The sequence below is a fragment of the Lytechinus pictus genome, chromosome 3 (assembly GCF_037042905.1).
Source record: "Lytechinus pictus isolate F3 Inbred chromosome 3, Lp3.0, whole genome shotgun sequence".
In the NCBI taxonomy this organism is placed as follows: Eukaryota; Metazoa; Echinodermata; class Echinoidea; order Temnopleuroida; family Toxopneustidae; genus Lytechinus; species Lytechinus pictus.
The window spans coordinates 78,899,807-78,925,715 of record NC_087247.1 but is presented as its reverse complement, the minus strand read 5'-3'; the positions used below and the strand labels follow the sequence as shown (position 1 = coordinate 78,925,715).

General features: G+C 36.4%; 1 protein-coding gene across 2 annotated transcripts in view; it reads left to right on the top strand.

Annotated features, from left to right (window-relative positions):
* Window positions 1-19,010, top strand: part of LOC129256656 (protein NEDD1-like) — a 57,799-nt gene extending 38,789 nt beyond the window's left edge. For both annotated transcript variants that reach the window (XM_064097773.1, XM_054894816.2), the window contains exons 7-13: window positions 2,916-3,135; window positions 4,138-4,245; window positions 5,145-5,341; window positions 6,019-6,190; window positions 6,462-6,669; window positions 8,668-8,734; window positions 14,587-19,010. In XM_064097773.1, coding sequence (XP_063953843.1) covers window positions 2,916-3,135; window positions 4,138-4,245; window positions 5,145-5,341; window positions 6,019-6,190; window positions 6,462-6,669; window positions 8,668-8,734; window positions 14,587-14,691 — 1,077 coding nt within the window. In that variant the 3' untranslated portion in view covers window positions 14,692-19,010. The remainder of the gene's footprint in view (window positions 1-2,915; window positions 3,136-4,137; window positions 4,246-5,144; window positions 5,342-6,018; window positions 6,191-6,461; window positions 6,670-8,667; window positions 8,735-14,586) is intronic.
* The last annotated feature ends 6,899 nt before the right edge of the window (window positions 19,011-25,909 follow it).

The following is a 25,909-nucleotide window of genomic DNA, read 5'->3' as shown; positions in this document are numbered from 1 at the left end:
GGGGGGGCCAAACCCCCCCCCCCCCTGGCTATATAGGGCTAAACCTTTATTTCATTCAATTTGGTTTGGTTCAGTTTGTTTCATTGGGATTATACAGTCACATTGCATGATGTTTGCAATTCTGATACCAGGTAAATTACTTATTTGTACAATTTCATTTCTGGCCACAACTATGTTAGTAGATGAGGAATTCAATGTATTTGCAGGTTAAATATCACATGAGTACACATGTATATGTGTATATATATATATATATATATATATATATATATATACAAGCTTTTTATTAACTCAGTGTGGACCAGGAGCCACATTTGAAGGCAAGTGGCTCCTGGTCCCCTTTATTTTTTGGATGACCAGGAGCCAATTTTTTCTTTTTTAATTTAGTCAGTTCGGATGCTTTGAATCTGTCAACTGCGCATCAAAACTGTATTAAGATGAAGGGGGGGAGGAGGAGAATGTTTTATGTATTTTTTTTCAAATTCAAAGATGACTACTGTTGTACCTTGAAATTATATTTTTATTTTGTCCATCATGACCAAAATAAAGAAAAAAAAGGAAAGAAAAAAAAGGAGAACCAAAGAAAGGGAGAAAGAAAGAGATAATGAAAGAAACGAAAGGAAAAAAGGTACAAAGAAAGAGAAGGAAGGAAGAAAGAAGAAAGAAAGAAAGAAAGAAAGAAAGAAAGAAAGAAAGAAAGAAAGAAAGAAAGAAAGAAAGAAAGAAAGAAAGAAAGAAAGAAAAAAAAAAAAGGAAGTAAAGTGAAAGTATAAAAAAGAAAGAAGGGATGAAAGGAAGGGGGAAATAAATAAGAATGAAGAAAATAAAAAGGAAGATGAAAGTAAAAAGGAAGATGAAAGTGAATGGGAATAAGAGTCTTTAGAAGCAAAAAAACAAAAATGAAGAACAGGCAAAGAAAGAAAGGGAAAAGGAAAGAAAGGAAGGAAGGAAATCCATGTAAAGCAAGAAAATTAAAGAAAGCAAAAGAAATTAAAAAAATTTTTAAAAGGAGGGAAAGCGGGAAAGAAATAATGGAAAGAAGAATTACAGGATGGGAAAGTCTGGATGAAAGGAAGGAGAAGCAGACAAGGAAGAAAATTTAACGATTGGGAAAAGAAGATGAAAAGAGGGAAAGGAAAATGGAAATATTAAAGTGAGAGGAAGGATGAAAGAAATTAGAGTGATCCAACCGAGTAAAGGAATATTAATGACCTAATGAAAGGATGATGAAAGAAAGAAAGAGAGAAAAGAAAGATAAAAAGGATTGATGGAAGAATTGATTGAAAGAAAGAAAAGGAAAAAAAAAAAATGTTTCATTTTGGCTCAAACTGATACCTAGATCTAGTTTCGTAAGAAACCAACTTTATTAGCACACAGCCACACACACAAATGCATATATGGGACTGTAATGTACTCCCCAATGTGTTTTAGTGTGTGTTGATGCAGACGATGTCACCCGAAACCCGATCGTTTGGGGCCAAGAAAGGAGTAATAATTTCTTTTTTGATTACTTACAAATGAAAGAGTTGCACCATTTTTTAGGAAATATGGGTATAATAAGAGATTTCATTGGTGTAAAATGCGAAATTTTACTGTCCTTTGGGCGAAGTTACAGAACCAAACTTTGTAGCTGGGGTGCATGTGCAGCACAGTGCCTGTATACGGCTGGGTCAACGGCATTTTCGCCGTAGTGTACCGGGCGTCAATTCGTGATTTTTTCTGGCACCCAGGCATACTAGTTTTTGGAGGAACCAGACGCAAAACCCTTTGAACCGGAAGCAAAATTGCGCCCAACGCCCGGTTAATAAAAAGCTTGTATATATATCGTCGCCTTCCCGCACAAAGGCCGTTAGCGCACACTTCGCATCGCCTTCCCACGAAAGGGCCGTTAGCGCGGACTGTGCGTTGTCTTCCCGCACAAAGGCCATTAGCGCGTACTGTTCACTACACGATAACGGCCATTTCGCAGGAAGACAACATGCAGTGCGCGCTAACGGCCTTTGTGTGCAAAGGCGACGTGCAGTGTGCGCTAATGGCCTTGGTGCGCGAAGGCGACCATATATATATCGTAATATAGCCTTAAAAACGGACATACTGAAGCTTTTCGACATGCACTCGGAGTAAAATCGCATGTCATTTATGGGATTTTACCTTGATGAGTGCATGTCGAAAAGCTTCAGTATGCCCGTTTTTAAGGCTATTTTACGATTTTGCAGTACCACATTTATTTATGTATATATATATATATATATATATATCGTAAAATGTTATGAAAGAAATCAATGAAGAGAACAATGGTAGGCGTAGCTTGAATCAAGGTTCCCCAGACCTATCTGCCCTATGGAAAAATTGGTGATGCCGAAAAAATGCTTCTGCAGGGAATCAAACCCGGGCCCCCATCTTTGAACTTCGGTGCCTTTACCACTAGACCACAGAGACGGGTTAGTGGCTAGGGCGATCTCGATTCGATTGACCGTGACCATCAGACTGTCACAACAAATTTTAATACAAGAGTTGCCAAAGCTGTAATACAATAATTTCTCACATTTGTATAATATGTCCCATATATATACTGTATCTGAGCAATAGCTTTGAGCCAGCCGAGGCATGGCGGCTTGTCATTGTTCAAAACTCACCTACACCCCCACAAAGGAAATTTAATCGGTGGTGTCGAAAATCTGTTTATATGACGGTCAATTGGACCGGGGTTGCCCTAGCCACTAACCTGTATGTATATATATATATATATATATACATGAACTTTGAGGATCAAACAACCTAGAAAAGCCAGCAGCTTAAAATTAGGAGGATACATAAGGAATATTGAATATTAGGAAATAAATATATAGATATTACATATAAATTACTTCTAACACTTTACTTCATTGTACAAACTACTGGGTTTTTTTATTCAGATAAATGGGCCAGTTAGCAAATCAAGAACAGCGAGTTCTCACAAGAAAACATCATCATCCAGCTCATCAATCCAAATGAATGAAGCCAATGAACCAACTTCATTGATACCTGATAATGTAAAAGCCTCTAAGGAAAGTTTAAATGAAAGGACTAATGGAGACCCTTCTCCTCGATATGAACTGATGGACAATATGGATATCATCTCACCAATTAGAGAAGGTTTGATCTCTTAAGAAGTAATAAATTAATAATGAATTGAGTGAAAACAAGAAGTCGAATATGAGAAAGCTGTAAGCATCATGAGACATTGGGCCAGTGAGATGATTATAGTGTGTGTGGACCTGTTAAATTCAGTCAGATCTATATATCTTGATGTAAAAGTATTATTTGTTTTTATTTGTAAGTTAAAATGAGAAATGATTAAACCAAAGTGCTACTTGAAACAAGTTAGCTTGAGTGATAACAGAGGAATGAGATCAATGGAAGTTTGAGAACCATTGGACAAACATTATTTTATGAGCATTTTAAACTCTTCCCCTTGGACACTTTTTGTTGTTGCTTATTCTAATGATAAAACAAACTCTATTAAGCTTGTATTATACATGCCCTCTCATAAAAGAACACCTGATCTATGGATAAACTTGATAAAATGCTGATTTGAGTGAAATATGTACCAAAGTCATTGAGAAGTTGTACATGAGTGATATCACACATCTTGGTTGCATTGCCTTTGGGAGAATGTTCATAGCATTAATGATCTTTACATTCAGATGCTCATATCTTATACTTTTTCTCAATTTTGATTGATCTGTTTCTTTGATATTTTCTGTTTTATGAAATTCAGTTGGTATCAAGGGGTTTGTTTTCGTTTGTATGCTAGCATACTTTTAACTGTAATTTCTTTTTATGCTCATGTGCAAATGTGCTATTCACTCTGTTTCAATTTCAATTCAATTGTTATATATTCTAAGATTAAAAAAGAGCAACATTAATTTGGAACATATTGACAACACAAGAAAAAATAATGAATTACAATTTTTTTTTTATTTACATGAAAATTAGATTATGATAATTCAAAACCTTTAAACTTTATCATTTAAAGTTGTGTTTTCATGTTCATGATTATGTTTTGTATAGGAGGTGGCTCTACAACAGTAAGAACATCGGTGAGAAATTGATCAGTCACTGATGATTATATGTTGGATGATTTTCTTTGTTTAGGAGGTGATTCTACAACAGTAAGAACATCGGTAAGAAATGGATCAATCACTGATGATAGACCTGAAACTATGGGCAAGGCTGAAACACAAAGAAATAATAGTTTACCTGGTAAGAAATATACTTGAGTTATGATTTATGAAAATGATGATGATGATGGTGATGATAATGAAGAAGACGATGATGATGATGGTGATAATTTTGATGATGTTGATGATAATGGTGATGTTGAAGATGATGATGATAATGGTGATGTTGATGACGATGATGGTATGATGATGATGATATTGATGATGGCGATGATGATAATGGTGATGTTGATGACGATGGTAATGATGATGGTGATGTTGATGACAATGATGGTATGATAACGATGATAGTGATAATGATGATAATGGTGATGTTGATGACGATGGTGATGATGATGATGATAATGATGATGGCGATGATGATAATGGTGATGTTGGTGACGATGGTATGATGCTGATGGCGATGGCGATGATGATAATTATGATGTTGATGTTGATGATGATGTTGATGACGATAATGGTATGATGATGATGGTTATGATAACGATGATAATGATGATGGTGATGATGATAATGATGGTGATGATGGTGATGATGATGATGAAGAAGACGACGATGCTGATGATATTGATTGTAGTAGTTGTGTATTGGTATATATATTCGTTAAAGGGTCCTTGTTAATAAGCACGTATTTTCCTTTTCAATTTTCTGTAATTTGTGAGAAAGATTTTTGTTTTGTTACAAGACTGAGCAACCTTTGAGAAGGAAGAAGTGCCCCCAAATTGCTTTCAATGTTGTGATTTATTTGTACACTCGACTATTTCATATTTTGACCGCAAAAATGACAGGACAGGATTAATGTAATTTATTTCTCAGCTTGAGCATGTGCTACTGTGATTTTAGACTGAAAACACTGGTACACCAAACATGTATTTAATTCATAAAGTAGCAAATAACATTCAATTGTTGTTTCATGTGTAGGAGCAGGTATATTCTCACCGCTATCATCAGAACTTGATAATCCAAATATTGACAGTTCACTAAGGAGAAATCCTATTGGTTCAGTAGCCATAGAATCCAGCCCATTTGGACAAATAAGGAGAGCTTTTCCAAATAACTTGGATGGTGTAGATAATGGCACAACAACATCAACTTCAAACAGTGTCAGATTCAGATCAGTGAGTAGGATTTTTTTTTTTTGCGTTGAATTATTTTCAGTGGTTTCATCAAGAAATAACCACAATTTTTTTGTTGCCACTAACTTTCAGGTTAAAGTTATAGAGGTAATACCTGAAAGATATGACTGAGTTGTGTATGCTTGTTGAGGAAATCTACAGAATTTAGAATGAACATAAAATACATTAGAGGGTAATTCCTTGGTCATAAACAAATAAGAAAATTATAAATGCAAGAAATCTTTAAAATAATGTCTAAAAATGTTTAGTGTATATGTTGATAAGATCAAATGAATGAGTGTTTAAAAGAAGAATCACATTCAATTGAGTGGGCTTGGCACTGTTGGCAGTCAGTTTGTATTAGCTAAAAAGATGGAGGTTTCTAGTGAGAGAAAAGAAGTAAATATAGTTATCTTATAAATTTGTTGGTAAGAAGTTTCATGTGTACTCGTGTAGCAAGTGAAAGAGATCACAATTTGTATTCTGTGTTTCATTTTGTAATTCACCTTCATAATCCATCTTTTACAAGAAATATATGAATAATAAAAATCCCTGGATATGAATACATGATAAATTGGTTCTATTATTTGGTCAAAGATTGGTGTCCATTTATTGCAATTTACCACTAAATAAGATCATCGTGATAGATGAGGTAAATTGATGTTTATTTTCTTTCTCAGCCATTACACAGTCCAGTAGATGTTCCCTCACCAAGGAGACCATCCTTCCCAAATACTGTGATGGATATGATCCCAGCATCCATTCATCCTGTACGAGTAGAAAGTGATGTTAGGATGGAAGGAGATGAGAGGTTAGCATCACCAGTTACCACGCCAACTATTCACAAACCAGGTAAATCATACCATTACATCTCCCAAATTTACCTTTTGATTTTATGTACAACAAAAGGTTCTAGCCTTATCCCATTTATTTTAATCAAGTTATTGAAAAACCTACAGAGATGTAGAGAGAAAACATATCTTTTTAGTAACCTGAACCTGTAATGGAAACTGAAAATGATATTCAAATATTTTATTGTATTTCCTCTTTTCATTCACTTCCTCTCTCCCTTTCATTCACTTCCTCTCTCCCTTCCTCTCTCTCTCTCTTTCACTCTGTCCAGTTTTTTCACCTGAAGAGCCCCCTAAGTCATCATTCTCTCGAAGGCATCCGTCCCCATCTCCTCCTCTAACCAGTGGTGATGTAGAAAGTAGATTGAATGAAGGAGTGACAGGAGAAGTTATGGAAAGCTCAGTGCAGAATACCCCATTTCAGACATTCCAAGTAGATTTCATCAAAAACTTGATAGAAGAGTCATTGGACCAATTCAGGTAATAACATTATGTGTTTACATTTGGATGGTAAAGTGGTTCTGACTATTGTATTTTGATTGTATGGTCATGTGTTAGAATCTTAGTAATGGCATTATTTCATTTGGCAAGAGAATGGTGCATTTGTTTTGGGTGTAGCAAATTGGTACCTGCCAGGAATATTCATTCCTTGAAATGTTTGTGCGCTGGAATGTTGGTGGACTACAGCTAGGGTAATAATGACAGTTAGCGCTTGAGTACTCTGCAGAGTGGATACATGTAATTATATTTATGATTAAAATCATGGTATTGATTATGATTGTGATTGTGATTAAAATGTCTCTTCTTAAGTTTTCTGATAGAAAGTAACTGATAATTCTACCTTCATAAACTCAGATACTGTAAGTAACGGTCTATTAACCGCACCTTTTTCTCGGCGGGATAGAAGCAAAAGTCGGGGGTGCGGTTTATCCACGGTGATAGGTCTGAGCCAGCCCGTTGTAACCCCTCCCGAACATGTACCATAGACGCCAGCCAGTTTACAACACATCGAGTGGCCGGGCGTAGCCGCCTAGGGCAATGTTGTTTAGAGGGGTATGAGCCGCGGGTAATGGGAAGCGGTTATTTCGATCTTAATCAAATATTGTCCATAAAAGTTTGATTAACAAAAACGCACCTACCTTCATGACACTAATTCCGACTTTATTCTTAAGTCATTGATTCAAAGCAGCGAAGTTCCCTGGCTAAGTTCAAACAGACGCCAAGCATACTCGGTAATATTTTGTCACAGCCGAGCGAGAGATGAGTGAGCTGAGAGCTTGTGTTGTATTGTGGTTACAGCGCGACTTAAGCTGGTGCTATTCATTTTACCCTCCCCCGAAGTCCTGTTACGTGCCAGCTTATTTTTTCTTTCCCGTTTGCTTTTCATAAGGTACCATGTACACCACGCACGAGAGAGAGGGCACGAAGCCGTAAAAACAACTGGAAAAAAATGCAAATTTCTTTGTTTCTTGAACTTTCCTGTAATCCCGTATCCAAATTTCTTTGTTTCTTGAACCTTCCTGTAATCCCGTATCCAAAATTCATGCTAAGACATCGAATGCTAGACAAATTCTGAAAGTGATAGTGATGTTGTGATGCAAGAAATGTGAATGTTTCTTCCTCTCCTACGCCGGGAAAGACACAGCATTATTTGATGATATGATGTACCGGTACTGTATCGTACTTTGCAATGTACAAGAATGGTAGTGCTGTGTGTGTGTAATGCTGTGAGGTGAGTGAGTGTGTAAGTGGCCAATAATGTCGGAACCTTTCTTTCTTGCTCACATTTGTAGATGAATTGATCAAGAACAGCAGATTTCTGTATACCGGTAATCTCTTTTGATAAGTCAAAATCTTTAACTTAGATTTTGTTTCTTGGTACTTCAAATATGCATGTAAATGTGAGAAGGATTTAGAAAGAGAGTGTGACGATTTCTTTTTTTTTTTTAGTCCAAAGTTGGGGGTGCGGTTAATCCACGGGTGCGGTTTATAGTCTGTTACTTACGGTACGTATGAGGCTTTTTGATGATGTGCAAAGAAGCATTTCTTTGTTTTGGTAGTAAAAGCAGCAAGTATGTATAATGCAATTGATCAACGTTTATGTTAACATGGTTTTGCATAACTTCATTGAAAACTTTTACCATGGAAATTATTATGTTGAGACTTCATAGAATTAGATTTCTAGGAGTAAGCTGTGTACAATGGAAATTCAGATTATTTCTTACAATTGCTGAAAAGTTGAAGAATTTTTTTAAACTCCTTTCGTTAAAGATTTAGATTTAATTTATGAAGTTTCTCAGTCCCCTCAGAATAACTTCTTGTGGAACATCCCTGATATCAATCCCATTTATAATTTTTTTTTACACTGATTTGAATGTATATTCCATATGTGGAAATAAATGACTTTTTAAAGTTGCATGAAAATGAACAAGTTAGTGAGAATGTTTTATCCCTGCTTTGATTTTTTTTTGTTTACAGGGTTGCTATCCATAGAGATGTTACCAATCTACAATTAGAAATGCTCAGACAATTCCAAATACAACAGGTATGTAAACTCAAGTTGAAAAAAATGTGTATTTTATATGTAAGACCCATTCAATTAATCATGGGTGAAATGCATTGTGGTAAAAGATCGTATGAAATAGAAGTAACAATTTCACATCACAGTTTTCACACGTTTAGTGTTGATGATGAGATTACATAAAAATGTGTATAATCAATAGAATTATTAGCTAGGTAATTGCATAAATTAATTGGTTTTTGAAGGAAAATGGATGAGAGAAGGAAGAGGATGAAAGCCAATGTAGAGATATCAAAAGCAAGATGGGAAAATATATCGAGGAGTTTGGTAAAATAATATTACCAAAAAAAGTCCATTATAGTTTAAAGATATGTGTTAGTTGAGTTAACAGTTTCAAAATAGGTTCTCACAGAATGACAGAATCCAATAAAATAACTACCCACGTGTCTGTATGTATAACTAGATAACCCAAAGGATTCTGTAAGACATTTTGTAATTGCTGAGAACTTAGCAAAATAAGGAATACATTCCAGCCAAACGTCTGGTCTTTTTCCAAGTAATAATAATACACAATCTGACATATGCTTATCTATGTTGGCAATCTTTCAGCTTAGATTTCACAAAGTTCAGTTCATGTAAGTGACCAGATCTATATCTATGATTTTATTTCGTTCGTCTCGAGAGGAGACTAATTGAGATCCCGCCTCGCACGTGGGCACTCATTATCGCTTCATCGCAAAATAGCAGGTTCAAACACCTGCTGCACTCTTACAGAAAAAGGATTTTTTCTTCGGAAATACGACATATTTTTACTCAAAGACTATTCATACCTATTTTCAGAAGTTATTCAAGGCAAGGTGATAATATCTTGCACTTTGGAATCGTATTTTTACGTTTTCTATCATGAGTTCGAGCAACGCTCGTGATCAGGAGTCGGCGGATTTCAGTCCGTCTGCGACCGGACCGAGAGCCTCCTCCGCCCCCGAAACTCCGGCGGCGATGCTCCACCATGGGTCTAAGCACCCTGCGAGCACATCCACCTCCAAAAGCCTCATAAGTCATGAGCCCAAGAGCTCCGTGAGCGGGAAGAAGATAGAAAAACCATCTGTTAAGAAACCAGAGAAAGATAAGAAGAAGCAAAGCAATGTTAAAGACGGCAATAACGGATCTCCAGCTTCAGTTTCAACTTCAAAAAAGGAGCAGTCGTCCCACTCATGGGATGAAAATAAAAACTTGGCTGATGTTGACAGTCGTTTAACTGGAATCCATGCTTAACCGTGTCATTGGTGCTCTCCCATTGCCACCGGAGGAAGATTATGACCAACATTACGCTGAACATGCTCATAATGAGGACTCAGCTGATGATCATGATGACATTAATTCGTACCAATCATGCCAAAGGCCGTACACGCAACCAGTTGATGTTGATTACGATGACATCACATGTACTTCCCAAGAGGAATCCACATTGCCGAAAATGATTCCCACATTCGCAGCTAAGTTTGCTGCCCAATCTGATGAGGGGCCTCCTCTTGAAGAAGAAATAGCTAGCTCAACAATGTTCATGATGAACAATAAATTGGAGGAGAAAGTCCTCGAAGAGACTGGAATAAAATATTTGCCACCAAGCAACTGCCCCTACATGGACGTACCTAAAGTGAATCCTGTAATCTGGGAGAATCTGTCTCCTTCAACAAGAAGCAGAGACCTCAAGCTATCTAGGGTACAGAAGTCCCTCACTAGGGGCTTGACAGCCTTCACTTGCTCAATCTCGTCGGGCAACCTTTCTCCATCTCAACAAGATGCATTGGCCTTGCTGTCTAATGCAAATTATGAAATGAATGCTCTACGCAAGGAACAAATAAAGCCTGACATGAATGCTGCATACAGTCACCTATGCAAACCAACTATTTCTGTCACAAAGTTCCTTTTTGGGGACGATTTGGGAAAGCGAGTTAAGGACATGACCGAAGAGCAGAAAGATACTGGACGAGTTGTAAAAACTTCAGAACCAGGCCGTGGCCGTTATCGAGCTCACGCCAATTACCACCCTTACAGAGCTGGAGATTACTCCCGCCAAGGTTACAGAGCTGCAGGGTGGTCTACTCCTAACTATCGACCACAATCGGGTGCTCCTTACAGGCCTTTTTTGGACAGAAAGGCCCCTTTCAGGGGCCGCAGACAGTCACAAGCCCCGTGGTGAAAAAACCGCCAGCATCTCAGGGCAGATATCGAGAGAATCCCCAGCGGAAGTAGCTACCATTCTACCCCAAGAGGTAGGTAGCAATAATTCTTTGTTTTGTACAAATGATCATGTAATTGCATGCACAAATAATTCTGACCAAGCATCCCCTGTTGGAGGTCGACTGAAACAATATTATAATAATTGGAAGAAAATCACATCCGATCATACAATACTGGAAGCTGTCAGGGGTTTTAAGATAGAATTTGATACAAGTTTACCACATCCAGAAAGGTTGATTTGTCATCAATTTAAACGTAACAGATCAGAAGCAGATGAGATATCAGCTGAACTGAGAAACCTTGAAGGAAAGAATGTGATAGAAAGAAGCTCACCCTTTATCAAGGGTGGTTATTTTTCCAACATATTTACAAGGCCAAAGAAAAATGGCAGTCTAAGATTGATCTTGGATCTTTCAGACCTAAATGAATTTGTGGTTAAACAACACTTTAAGATGGATAATATCCATTCTGTGATTTGTCTCTTGGCAGAAAATTATTATATGGCTTCAGTAGACCTCCAAGATGCATACTAGTACTACTCCATTCCAATTCATTCTGAATTCCGGAAATACTTGCAATTTAATTGGCAAGGACAACAGTGGCAATATAAGGCACTGCCAAATGGGTTAACCTCTGCACCCAGGTTATTCACTAAGATGTTGAAACCAGTATTCTCTTCACTACGTGAAAAAGGTCATATTGTACTTGGTTATCTTGATGATACAATCCTTATTGGGGAAACAAAAGAAAAAGTTGAGTCTGCAATTAATCCCACTTTGCAAGTATTTTCAGAATTAGGGTTTAAAGTTCACCCAGAAAAATCAGTACTAAAACCAGTACAGGTGCTCCAGTTCTTGGGCTTTACCCTTAATACAGTAGACATGACCATTAAACTCCCAGTAGAGAGAGCTCAGAATGTCAGGGAAGAATGTGAAAAGTTACTCACGCAACCAAAACCCACAATTCGACATGTCGCACATGTTATCGGAAAGATAATCTCCACCTTCCCTGCTGTGCAGCATGGACCATTGTTTGATAGGAATATGGAGAAAGAAAAAATAGAAGCCTTGAAAAAGAATAAAGGGCATTATGACAGGATTATGGAGCTATCATGTGAGTCGAAGCAGGAACTAGAATGGTGGATAAGTCATGTAGATAGTGCATTTGCTCCTATCAAAAGGGAAAACCCTAAATTTGAAATCCGCACAGATGCTAGTGGCTATGGATGGGGTGCCACAAATATGCAAGTTCATACAGGGGGAAGGTGGAATCAGTCTGATTATGAAAAGGCACAAAATAATGAAATTAATTATCTAGAAATCTTGGCCATCGATCTAGGGCTGAGATCTTTTCATAGTAGTACATCCGATGCCCATATCTTAATTAGATCTGATAACACAACAGCAGTGTGCTATGTGAATAACATGGGAGGCATTAAATCCCCAAGTTGTAACAAGCTTTCCATAAAAATTTGGAAATGGTGCATGGAATGAAATATCTGGCCTAGTGCTGCACACCTTCCAGGCAGCCAGAATATTGAAGCAGATTATGAATCGCGCAATTTCAATGATAGAACTGAATGGATGCTCAGCAAAAGGGCATACAGAAAAGTCATCCAAAGATATGGCAGCCCCAAAATTTATATTTTTGCCTCCAGGTTGAATGCACAAACACAAAGATATGTTTCATGGTTGCCAGATCCAAATGCAGAATCAATTCACACTAGACTGGGGAAAGCTAGATTTTTATGCCTTCCCTCCTTTCTGCTTATTGGCTAAATACATTCAAAAGATCAAGTCTGATAGGGCATCAGGCATTTTGGTCGTTCCAAACTGGCCAACACAATCATGGTTCCCATGCTTTAATAGCATCCTTGTGGAGGAACCGTTACTCCTTAGGAGAGACATTAACCTCCTTAGACAACCTGTAACAAATTTACCTCACCCACTTTATGATCGCCTTGATCTTTTGTGTTGCAGGGTAACAGGGGACCCTTCGAGAACATAGGCTTAGATGAAGGGATCACCGACGTGTTGACAGCATCATTGAGGAAGTCTACTCAACGTCAGTACCAAGTATATTGGACAAAATGGACAAAATTTTGTGAAAGCAGGAATAAAAGTCCTCTTCGTTCTTCAGTTAACTTTGTGTTAGAATTTTTAGCAGAACTTTTTCATAGAGAGAAGGCTAGTTATAGTACAATGAATGCAGCAAGAATTGCATTATCCTTGTATGTAACGCTGGAGAATAGTGTTCATTCTGTGGGGACACAACCTCTTATCTGTAGGTTTCTTAAAGGGACCTTTAACCTCAGACCTCCACAAGCACATTATCAAGACACTTGGGATGTCAGCGTAGCATTCAAATTTCTACGTAGGCTTTCGCCAGCTAGGACTCTAAGTTTGAAACAGCTTACACATAAACTTTACTTATTGTTAGCCTTAGTCTCTGCACAAAGGGTGCAAACGTTACATTTGTTAAACTTAGATAAGATGGAACTGAAAGAAAGTTCAGTGAGTTTTCATGTTGATGAACTGCTCAAGCACAGCAGACCAGGTCACCATGGTTTCACTATGAAGTTGAAGGCATATCCATCAGACAGGAGGTTGTGTATTGTTAATTATCTACGAGCATATATGAAAAGAACCGAGTCTATCAGAGGACTAGAGCGACGCTTGTTCATTAGCTATACCAAGCCATATGGCAAAGTTTCATCACAGACCATATCAAGATGGATCAAAGTGACATTAGCAGGCGCCGGGATTGACACTTCAGTGTATAAATCACATATTCTACAAGATCGGCTGCAACATCGGCAGCAATCAGAGCAAGTGTGCCTATCTCTAGCATCATGAATCAGGCTGGATGGTCAAGAGAAAAAACCTTCCAGCAATATTACAATAAACCTCTTGCTGATAATGGAGAAACTGAATTTTCGCAAGCAATTCTACAACAGTAGTAAAGTTAAAATAAGGTATTACAATTGGTTTGTACATGTTCCATACTGTATATCCTTTTGTATCTGCACAAAGATGTTTTTTTGCAGACAGTGCAACTCAAAATGTGTTCGCTGAGCTACAAAATCTCAATTAGTCTCCTCTCGAGACGAACGAAATAAAATTGAAAGCTCAAACGATAACTTACCAGTTTGAAGTTTGAGCTGAATTTTATGAGGGAGTTGAGTGAGGAGATTAATTGCCCTCCTCTCCCTCCCTCTGGAGAGAAATTAATTCTAATAGTCTGTGGTGACTTAAAGCTAATGTTCGTTCGTATCAGCTGGATTATGGAAGCTGATATTTTAAGCAGCGATCACATTTTGATGCTCCGAAGAATGAGTGCGCACGTGCGAGGCGGGATCTCAATTAATCTCCTCACTCAACTCCCTCATAAAATTCAGCTCCAACTTCAAACTGGTAAGTTATCGTTTGAGCTTTCAGTTATATGCTATTAATTAAACTTGGTTTTACAGACTTTCTTATGAAATAAGTGTTTACTGAAACTACATTCAATTATCTTTTAAGTTTTGAATTTCAGGTGAGTGTCGTATATATTTTTTACTGCAAATTTGTAATGAAGGTGTTTTCAATTAATTAATTTCACTTTTTTATTATAACTATTGTTTGTCTCTTTAGACTGAAATACACGCATTACTCCAACGCTATTCTGTCAACGAGGGCCTCCTTTCAGAGATTGAGACTTTGCGAGAGGAGAACAAGAGATTAAAAAACAAATACTGATTTGACTACTGCATGATTGATTATGTATACTCATATGGAAGGACATCAAGATGCTGGTACTGACCAAAGCTGATTCACCATGCTTAATGTTGCTTGGTATAAGATGTGATCCATTGGACATGACTGGACAAACAATCAATTTATATTACATGCTTTTCATTCCAGCCCACCAGCATACGTAATGTATCATGATTGATGTTTATTTATGTGGTGAAAATCCTTGGATCAAAGGGATGAAAGATGAAGAAAAATGATTAGGAATGCATCATCAACCCTGCCAGACTTGACATCCACCAGATTGAACTTAATTTCTTCAGTGTTTCCTGCTAATGTCAACGAGGAACTAAAATGAGAGAGAGAGAGAGAGAAGGCAGATACAAAGATAAGCTCATATTGTGACTTCCATTTTAATGACCAGCTGACATTATTTTAAAATCATATGAATGTTTTTACAACCTGTATAAAAGTTAGTTAGTTATTTAGGTGATTTAACATCTCAAGGGGTATGGATGCATTTCTTTGGCTCCTTCCATTTGGAAATATCTTCCATCTTCTCTTTGTGGAATTGACAATATAAAGCACTTACAATCTCACTAAAAACTAATTTTGTTGCCACACATTTGAATGCTAATAGGAATATTTAACAAATTGATTTGTTGTTCATCTATTGAAATGCTGTGATTCATCATAATCTTTTTATAGAGACATGTATGTAGTTACACTGTTTTCATTGGATTGCTTATCTCCTTCACTGATTCACAACAGGTATTATGTCATGATATGGGAGAGAGTGAGTAACCTAGCATTCTCAAGTTATAAGGACTTTTTGATTGGCACACTGGTGAACTGTTACATCAGAATGTCATGATAGTATGTTAAGTGCCCGGGGGGGGGGGGGCACTCAGTATATAATGCATAGTGGGTATGTGCCGCGGAGGGGACCCCCATTTTTACCCTCTAATTTCCGTTCCCAGGCATAGCATTTTTGTCTTATTGAGAAAAAGAACAAATAAAGCCGCTCCAAAGCATAGCATTTTCTTATCGAGAAACAACATTGATCCCCCCATCACATCTTTCACCAGCACAGTTGAGGCTATGTGTATCATAGTGTTTCAATCCAATGACTTTGTATGCCTTGAACATGAAATAGACTTATTATGATGTATGTACTAGTGAATTTGCAAGTAGTAGCTTCTCTATGATTATTATGCCCATGCCTAATGTGCAATGCATGGACCAAAATACTTTATGACTATTAACATTATATCATTTCATATGATTTATTATTTTGTTTTGCTGTACATTGTGTATTTTCATATAACTTACATTGGGTTGTTTGAGCTAGATGAGAGATCCTATTTGTCATATACAATTGGAATCTAAACCTCTCAAAAAAAGTTTGGAAATCTGTGTTTGGCCATTAATTTCTCCCAACTCCCAATTTTACACAATGCATAGTTTACATCATTCAAAAGATCATTTAATTCTCTTTAAAATGATACCATGATTGTTATGATCATGCCATTACGAAAAGAGCAGGATTCAAAAGTGTTGGATGAGGTCTGAATTGAAAAGCTGCAAAACGAGCAGAAATAGTCATGAAGGGTCACTACAGAACATGATTCTTTTGTCTGTGTCAGTAGAGATTCAAATCCATCCCCTGCTTCTGTAGTGATGGTTCTGTGAGATAACATGGATTGAGTCATGGTTTGAAATACCCATGCATGTTTGTTTGTTTGTTATGTGTTTGCTTGTGCAGAGGTGTGTTTGATTCCATGTTAATGTTGATGTTAAGTTGCCTGAAAATAATCAAAAGAAACCGCTGAGAAACTCACTTATCACCACTGAAAAAAGAACAGTGACTTTCAATATTGTGTCATTTTGCAACTTTTGAAGTTTGACCTTGCCCCACATTTCAAGGCACTGCACCTCCATGTGAACCATAATCATATCACGTAGGGTATCATTTTAAAGAAAATTAAATGCTCTGTTCATTTATATTAATTACACATTGATATTTACTAAAACCGAGGAGGGATTATCGATCAAAGTCAGATTTCCAAACTTTTTTGAGGAGTTGAGTTTAAATGATTGAAGATGGTTTCAGTAGGGCTGTTGTGTTAAATGAATACATATTTTACAGGTCAGAAATCGATCAATTACTGTTAGAATCCATGTGCCATTTCAAAGGTGTTTATCTATAATTTCAATATTGAACATTAAGTCAGATATGTCTGTATTTTGAGCATTATGTTGTATATTATACTGCCACTCTATTGAAATATCAGTACATTATACAACTGGCATTTTCATGAAATTGATGTGGTGTGATCATTTTCATCAAAATCATCATTTATGTATTTTAGCATATGAACATCATCTGTGGTAAGTTTGAATGAAAGTTGCTAAGCTTCCCTTTTGGACAGATATTGAGTCTATAAGATGGTATGTATTGAAAGAAAATTTTCAGAAATCGAGCATATTTTTTCATTCAGCTTTTAGTTGCTATTGAATCCATTCTTGGCTTTATGCCATGAATTGGACACTGCTGTATATATCTGTAAAACTGAACATATTTTGTATTTATCTTTGTATATGAATTTTATCTTCTATGCATGTATAGAAAAACAAAAGTATTTTTTGCAATAATCAAACAAAAGTGGCTTATTCTGATTCAGGCAAGCACGTCATATGAAATATTTTGTACACCATCCACTCTAATTAGTATACAAATACTATAAGTTAAGATAAAATATTTTCCGTAAGTTTAAGGTTGATAGTGGTTTTGATGTATAGGTATTGCAGATTCTATAAGAAATCAAACACAACTTGATTTTTATTCAATAACAAGTGCATATATAAACCTCCATCACACATGATATTCCAAATCTTGCAGAATCAGCCAGATTGAAAGGACTGTTGTTCAAACACCAGCTGTTCACTTCTCTCAATGTATTCAATATGTTTTGAATGCTGCTGGAATGTTGAAATAATATTTAGAGTGCATTCAGAAATCAGAATACAGTAAGAATGTACTATGAACACTTTAAAATATTCTTTCCACCTCAAATGCACCTCAGAAGCTTTGAACATGACCAAACCATTTGGGACGGTTACAAGAACTAGCTCAAAAATTTCAAATCAGAGTCCAGTTACAAGTTCAAAATACCCCTTGAATATCTAAGAATGAAGAAAAAAACTTTCAATCTGACTCAATTGTGGGTAATGAGTCGCTTGGTCAATTTCTGTATTTGAATTCCAGTTGGATGAATTCAAAATCCCCTACAAATTTTTCCTGTTGATTCTGCTTGATTCCTGCTGATGGGGCTTGTAGGATTTACTAATGACTTTTAGATTTGTATTTAACCACAGCTCTTTCTGAAATCGACCAGTCATATTTTCAGCCATTTTCTTTATACACATGTTGAGTGATTTGAAAGTCACTATTTTGCTGAGGAATCTTTAGTGCGCTTTTCAAATGATGTATTTAAAATGCATCTAAGACAGCTCAGAAAAAGCAGTATTTATTTTTTTTCTGAAAACGTCCTGCTTATCCCTGTTGAAAACTATTTCTGGGCAAAAGAAGATTGCCATTCATGTCATAACTCTAAAATAGAGCTATATAAGAGTCATCCTATATTTTTTTTATGCTGAGATACAAGTTTTCAGCACCCCACCGATGATGTTCTGTTAGTGTCCATACCCTTATAAAAGGCATTAAATATTTATTGTAAAGCATTTCTTGTCTTAATTTTTGTGTGATTTTTCTATATGACATAATTTGATAAACAGTATTACAACTGATCCACAGTTGGAGATTTAAAGAGTGACTTTGTTTCTGTAATTTTGAGCAGGGCCAGATTTGATTGATAACAGCATGTTAGACTTCATTATCATTTTTCATTGGATTTATGACTTGTGTTGCAGTAAATTATTTTCCTACCCCTTGTAAAACATGCTCAAGAACCAATGTTTAGTTTTGTATCTAGATGATACATCATATTGTTACATCAATGTATTTCTCATTAGATCAATATCTGACATCAATTGGTGACACGTTGATGTGGCAAAAGTTTTCACACTAAACAACCTCTGAGTCTTTGTTTTAAATTTTATAAGACATTAGATTCTTTGATTAATGGACATTTTGTAATTCTAGTTTAAAAAAGGAGACATATGCATATGAGTGCTATCATATTCATATCAAATACTATTTTCTGTGGAAAAAAGTAGAGAACATGCATAACATGTAGTACAATCAATAGGCTTGGCAGTAAGATAAGAGGAATAAACTTTTGTTTGCATCAAATGATATGAAATGTATGCTTACTATTAATTGTCATATTGTGTTATACAGTGCGTATCAAAAAAAAAGTTTACACTTAGAAAAAATCCTATAAAATTATACATTTGTAATATCCTGAAGATTTTTCTACATTTTAACATTGGTACAAATCCATTTAAGCAAATGACGATATAACTGTCAGAAAAATATTTCCGCTTGTGTGAGCACCACTTTCTTTTGATAAGTTAGTGATAAATGATTTGCGCAGAGCTTTGAAATAGTTATGGGAATAAAAGTAGATCTTAATCATGAATAACAAAAAAACTTAGTGAAAAAATGCTTGAGATGTCTGATATAAACTTTTGTTCAGATTCAGTTATGTCCTCAGATCCAGCTGGCACAAAAAGGGTAAAGGTTGTGTTTATTAAGTGTTGAAATTTCAATTTGGGTGGCAAAATTGTTAGAAAATGCTTGAATGTATCCGTTTTATTTCAGTTGACTAAAAGTGCAAGGGAAATGTATGAGAAATGTTTCGCAGGGTAAGTTTGATTTCACCCATTCCCCTTGACACAGCGTACAAACGAGCATTTCTGCGCAAACAGATTTCTGCGAGCTTTACAAAAATGGACAGTGCTCACTCAAGTGTAACATTCTGTCAAAACTTACGTGAAAAAATTACCCAGGGGTTTTTCAAAGTGTAACTTTTTTTTGATATGCACTGTATATTTGTGTATCTTTGGGAAATTAAGCTAAGTGAATAATGGAATGCATTTGGAACTTGACTTTGTTCTAATTCAATCAAGATTTCACCATGAAAACATGCAAGTATCTGGTGATTCTTTTCTTCATATCAAAACAAAATAAAATGGAAGAAAAAATTATCCTCAAAGTGTACCTTACTGATATTATTCACCATTGGTCAAGTATGTTTTAATAACTTCGTCGATAAATCATAAATTTAATAAATTCAGATGAATCACCTTGATAACATGAACAGTAACAAAATACATGGGAAAAGTCAACAATTATTGTGCAGCAAGGTTACAATATTTTGAAGAATAGGAAATCAAGGGATAATTAATTGTAATCAAATAACATGGGAAAATGGTTTGTGCCTCTGTCTAGTCTTCCAAATTGTGTAGACACACATAAGCAATGATTAAAAAATATTAGCCAAGGAATCATGGGGTCTTTAAAAGAACTATTAAAGAAAATGATTATTCCACTTGAAAGAAAATATGTATCCTCTTTATCTTTAAAGGGATGGTCCAGGCTGGAGATATCTCAATGAATAGAGTAAAATTCACATAGCAAAATGCTGAAAATTTGATTAAAATTGGATGAAAATTTTATTCAATTTTAAAGATTTGCATTATTCCAGTGAAACAGTTCTAGGTATGTCTTCATGAATATTCATTAGGTGGGCTGATGATGTCATATTCCCACTTGTTCTTTTCTATTTTACCAAGAACTAAAACAATTGGATTGACAACTGATTAGGTGCATTGGGTATTTATTGCTGCAATTTATTTCGTCACACATCATTTACACATGAATGAAAAAATGAAACAATTATGATTTCATGTAATAACAAGAAAAGGGAAAATGGGGATATGACATCATCTGCCCACCTAATGAATATTCATGACGATGGCATATAACTGTTTTCACAAAATATTGATAAACTTTAAAATTCAACAACTTCATTATTTGTTATCCGATTTTGATGAAGTTTCCAGCATTTTGCTCTGTGCCTTTTACTATAATTATTTTGATGAAAATATTTTCAGCCTGGACCATCCCTTTAATTCATGAGACGCCCTTTTCCATTCTTCTCATCACTAACCATGGGTGTCGATTTGTGTTCATGGTTGGGGGGGGGGAATGACTGACACAAATATTGTTCTCTGTGAGGGATTTTCAGCCCGGACCATCCCTTTATTGGAGAAGTATGGGAGCTTCAATCATTCTTTCGTTTACATTTAGGGGCGTCGATCCTGGGGTCTGGGGCAGGGGGGGGGGGGCAATCGCCCCATGAAAACATGATTTGCCCCTTCCCCTTCATAATTTTGACGACTTCAAAAGATTAATGATATACAATGCAAATTTATGTGCATTGGAATTACTATACAAGTGAAACGCATCTGGCTATCTTGCCTGTAGTATTAGTTTCAATACATCTGCAGTGCCGACTTTGAAAACAACTAAGATGAATAACTATTTGCAAAAACACCATTTATAAGATGATAAAATACTAAATTCATTGACACTAAATGCCCTTTAACCTTGATCATTTGACCTGAAACTCACGAGAAATTATTAATGATACTTCATTACCCTTTCATCCAAGTTACATGAAATATGACCTTATAATCTTAAAGTTATGACATTTCAAAAACTTAACCTTGGTTTAGATTTCAATGTTGACCCCCAACATAGTCAAAGTTCCGTGACCCTAAATGACATTTAACCTCAATTATATGACATGATACCCGTGAGAGACAATCAGTGATACTTAGTGACCCTTATGTCCAAGTTTCATAAACTAGATCCACAAACTTTCAAAATTAAAATGAAATTTCACAGAATTCCCTCAACATGACCTGAAACTCATGCAAGACCATTAGCAATACTTAATTTACTCTTTTGTATAAGTTTCACGAACTAGATTTATACACTTTCAAAGTTATGATGAAATTTCAAAACATAACATTCATTGAGATTTTAATGCATGTTGACACCGCCGTCGCCGTCGGAAAGCGGCACATGTAGTAGACTCGGTTACAAATACGAGTGAACAAAGAATTGTCAAGTCTTTGGTGCGCCAATTTGTTTCATAATTTGGATTTTCTTCACTCTTGCTATATAGGCCTATATGTATATACATATATACAGTGCGTCCCAGAAAAAACGAAACCGAGATTTAGCGATGATTTATCATAACTTAATCACAAATAAAATAGACAAATGACCTACCAATGTAAAGCTTAGAATCTTCTCTTTCATCTGATATTACTTAGATTATTTCTCCTTCAGGCATGAGTGAGCAAAAACAATTTGAAGAGGGGATACCAAAAAGTCATTTGGCGGGTTGTATCTGGCTTTCAAAATGAAAACCACATTTTTAAAAAGTTCAATATCTGCTCTTTAATTTGATACCTCAATTACAGAAAATGGTCAAGAAATAACATAGTTCTGGTTATTTGAAATAAGGCTTGAATTTCAATAATTTCATAAAATGAAGAGGTTTTACAGGCTAGCGTTCAAACTCACTCGACACTCCGTTTTGTTCATTAAGTCTTTTGTTAACCATGCGATAGCTTCTGTGGGAAACCAGTGAAAACAGTTTATTTAATGAAATTATGGAAATTCAAGCCTTATTTCAAATAACCAGAACTTTGTTATTTCTTGACCATTTTCTGTGATTGAGGTATCAAATTAAAGAGCAGATATTGAACTTTTAAGACATGTGGTTTTCTTTTTGAAATTCAGATACCCCCCGCCAAATGAGTTTTTGGTATCCTTTCTTCAAATTGTTTTTGCTCACTCATGCGTGAATGAGGAATCATCTAAGTAATATCACATGAAAGAGGAGATTCTAAGCTTTACATTGGTAGGTCATTTGTCTATTGTATTTGTGATTAAGTTATGATAAATCATCGCTAAATCTCGGTTTCGTTTTTTCTGGGACGCACTGTATATATATCGTATTTTTATGTCAAGTTTAAGTTTTTCTCGCCTGCTATATATTTACAGTATATGGCCCGTGCCCTCCCTTTTGAGAGTCATATATTTTTCATGTAAATTTGACGTTATAAGTGTGCCCCCCTTTTGAGAACCACAGCTTATATTTTTAATGGGAATATGTCGTGAGTCATCCACGAGTGAGGACCTCTTTGCTTGTCAAATTTTACGTGGGACAACATGACCTTCAATTTTTAGTGAAAACGCTTTTTTGGCTTGTCAAATTTTCCACGGGAAAATGTGCCCCCCCCCCCTGGAAAATCCTGGATCTGCCCCTGACACATATAGGCCTACTAGTATTTAAGGGTCCCATAAAAACGAAACCGAGATTTATAGATGATTTATCATGCCTTAATTGCAAATACAATCAACAAATGACCTATCATTGTAAAGCTTAGGGTATCTTCTTTCATTTGAAATAACTTAGATTATTCCTCATTCATGCATGAGTGAGCAAAAACAATATGAAGAAAGGAAAACAAAAAGTCACTTGGCGGGCGGTATCTGAGTTTAAAAAACATCCAATTTTTAAAAAGTTAAATATCTGCTCTTTAATTTGATACCTCAATTACAGAAAACGGTCAAGAAATAACAAAGTTCTGTCTATTTGAAATAAGGTTTGAATTCCAATTATTTCATAAATTGAACTGAGAGGTTTTACAGGATAGCTTTTAGACTAACTCGACACTCCGTTCTGATGACGATCAGCCATGCAGAAAGTCTTTTCAGTGTTAACTGTGCTTCGGAGGGAAACCAGTGAAAAGTGAAAACACGTATGTTTCATGGAATTATGGAAATACAAGCATTGTTTAGAAGATACCAAACTTTGTTATTTCTCGACCTTTTTCCGCGATTTAGCTATCACATTAAAGAGCAGGAATTCAACATTTTAGGCATGTGATTTTCTGTATGAAATTTTAATACCCCCCCCCCCCCGCCAAATGACTTTTTGCAATCCTTTCTTCAAATTGTTCTTACTCGCTCATGCGTGGATGAACAATCTTGTATGTTATACCGGGATGTTATAATAATAATAATAATAATAATATTCCGCATTTATATAGCGCTTAACACATCGGAACGACGTCTCTAAGCGCTTTACAGATATATGATTACCCCGGTCATCGGATCCTTGCATGCCTGCATACAATGTATGCACCTTCTCCACTCCCTGGGGAGCATTCCAACAAGAGTTCCAAGATTGCTAGGCATACTACATAGGCTTTCGCATCCTACCGGGTACCCATTTAACACCTGGGTGGAGAGTGGCAAATTGTGGATTGACGCCTTCCCAGGACCAAAATCCAATTGAAACCAGTTGGATTTCCAACTGGTTTCAATTGGTTTCAACTGGAATACACCGATTTCCAATTGAAACCAATTGGAACCAGTCGGGCAACTGGAAATCCTAACTGGAACCAGTTGAGTAACTGGAAATGTCTCTCAGCTGGAAATGACTTCTAACTGGAATCAGTTGGGTAACTGGAAATCCTAACTGGAACCAGTTGGGTAAATGGAAATGACTTCTAACTGGAAAGTTGGGTGACTAGAAATGACTTCCAATTGGTTTCCAATTGTAAATTTTCCAGTTACCCAACTGGATCCAATTGAAAACCAGTTGATTTGCATATTATCTGCCAAGGTGTACAGATTAATGTTTTATGTGATTCATCATTATTTACAATGTATCTATTCATTTCTTTTCATTCTCAAGTGCCACACTTTTTAAAGATAAATGTTTCGAATACTTAGCAGTGAAAACCATGTTCATAAATATTTTAGATTATAATTAAAACAGATTAAAAGATAATTAGCAGGGGCGGATCCAGCTTTTTATAAAGGGGGGGGGGTTGGGGTGGTATGCGAGGGAGCGTAGCGACCGAGTCCAAGCGAGCGGAGCGAGCGAGGGGGGAGGGTGTGGGAGGGGGGTGTGTCCCCCCTCCCACAGTAGGGAAAATTTTTGAAAATCTGTGTGTAAAAATGGCGTTTTCTTATAATAAATGAAATAAATACATAGAAATAGAATAAAATAAAATTACAAGTTTAAAAAAAAAGATAAGATTTAAAAAAATGGTCCCCGGATTTTTTTTTTTTTGGGGGGGTTGCAACCCCCCCAACCCCCCCTCTAGATCCGCTTCTGATTAGTACACCACTAACTGTTACCAAATTACATCAAATACAAATACATGTATTCGAAGCTCCTCCATGTTTAAATAAATGCACTTTACATTGGTATTTGTAGACACATAACAATGCTTCTGTGTTGGCATGAGCAATAGTTAGTACAAATGCTAATTAATTTGTAACTAATTAAGTTCATTCCAACTGGAAGTCCCAATTGGAGCCAGTTGAAACCAATTGATTTCAACTGGAACCAGTTGCCTCCAATTGGTTTCAACTGGAACCAGTTGCCTCCAATTGGTTTCATCTGGAACCGATTGAAACCAGTTGCCTCCAATTGGATCCAACTGGTTTTAATATGGAAATTGGAACAACTGGAACCAACCGAGAAGCAGTTGCCTAATTGGTTTCAACTGGAACCAATTGAAACCAATTGGCAACTGGTTCCAGTTGCCCAAGTGGTTTCTAACTGGAATCCAATTGGCAACTGGTTTCAATTGGAACCAGTTGTTCCAATTTCCCTATTGAAACCAGTTGGCCAACTGGTTTCAATTGGTTTTGCTCTAATTGCTGGTTTCAACTGGATTTTGGTCCTGGGTTGCCAAATGACGCTAGGCCATGGTGGGATTCGAACACACGACCCTCTGATTACAAGGCGAGAGTCAGAACCGCTACACCACGGCGCTTCCACTCACACCAGCTGAAAGAGGACATTCAGCTTTACAATGATAGGTCATTTGTCTATATGATAAATCATCGCTAAACCTCAATTTCGTTTTTTTTGTGGGACGCACTGTAAACCTATTTTTAAAATGCATAGGCGGTGAGTCGATCCTGTGGTCCCTGTCAGGCGCGGATCCAGGGGGGGGGGGGGCATAGAGGGGGGCACGTGCCCCCCCCCCCTTTGAGAAGAAAAATTAAAATTTGTAATGCAAAAATGCCATAAAAACCGAGATGTGCCCGGCCCCCCCCCCCCTTTTGAAATTGAAGACCTTTTTTTTGGGTGGTTAAAAACCTTCTTTGTTTTGTTTTGTTTTGTATTTGCTTGTCAAACTTTTTTGCGGGTAC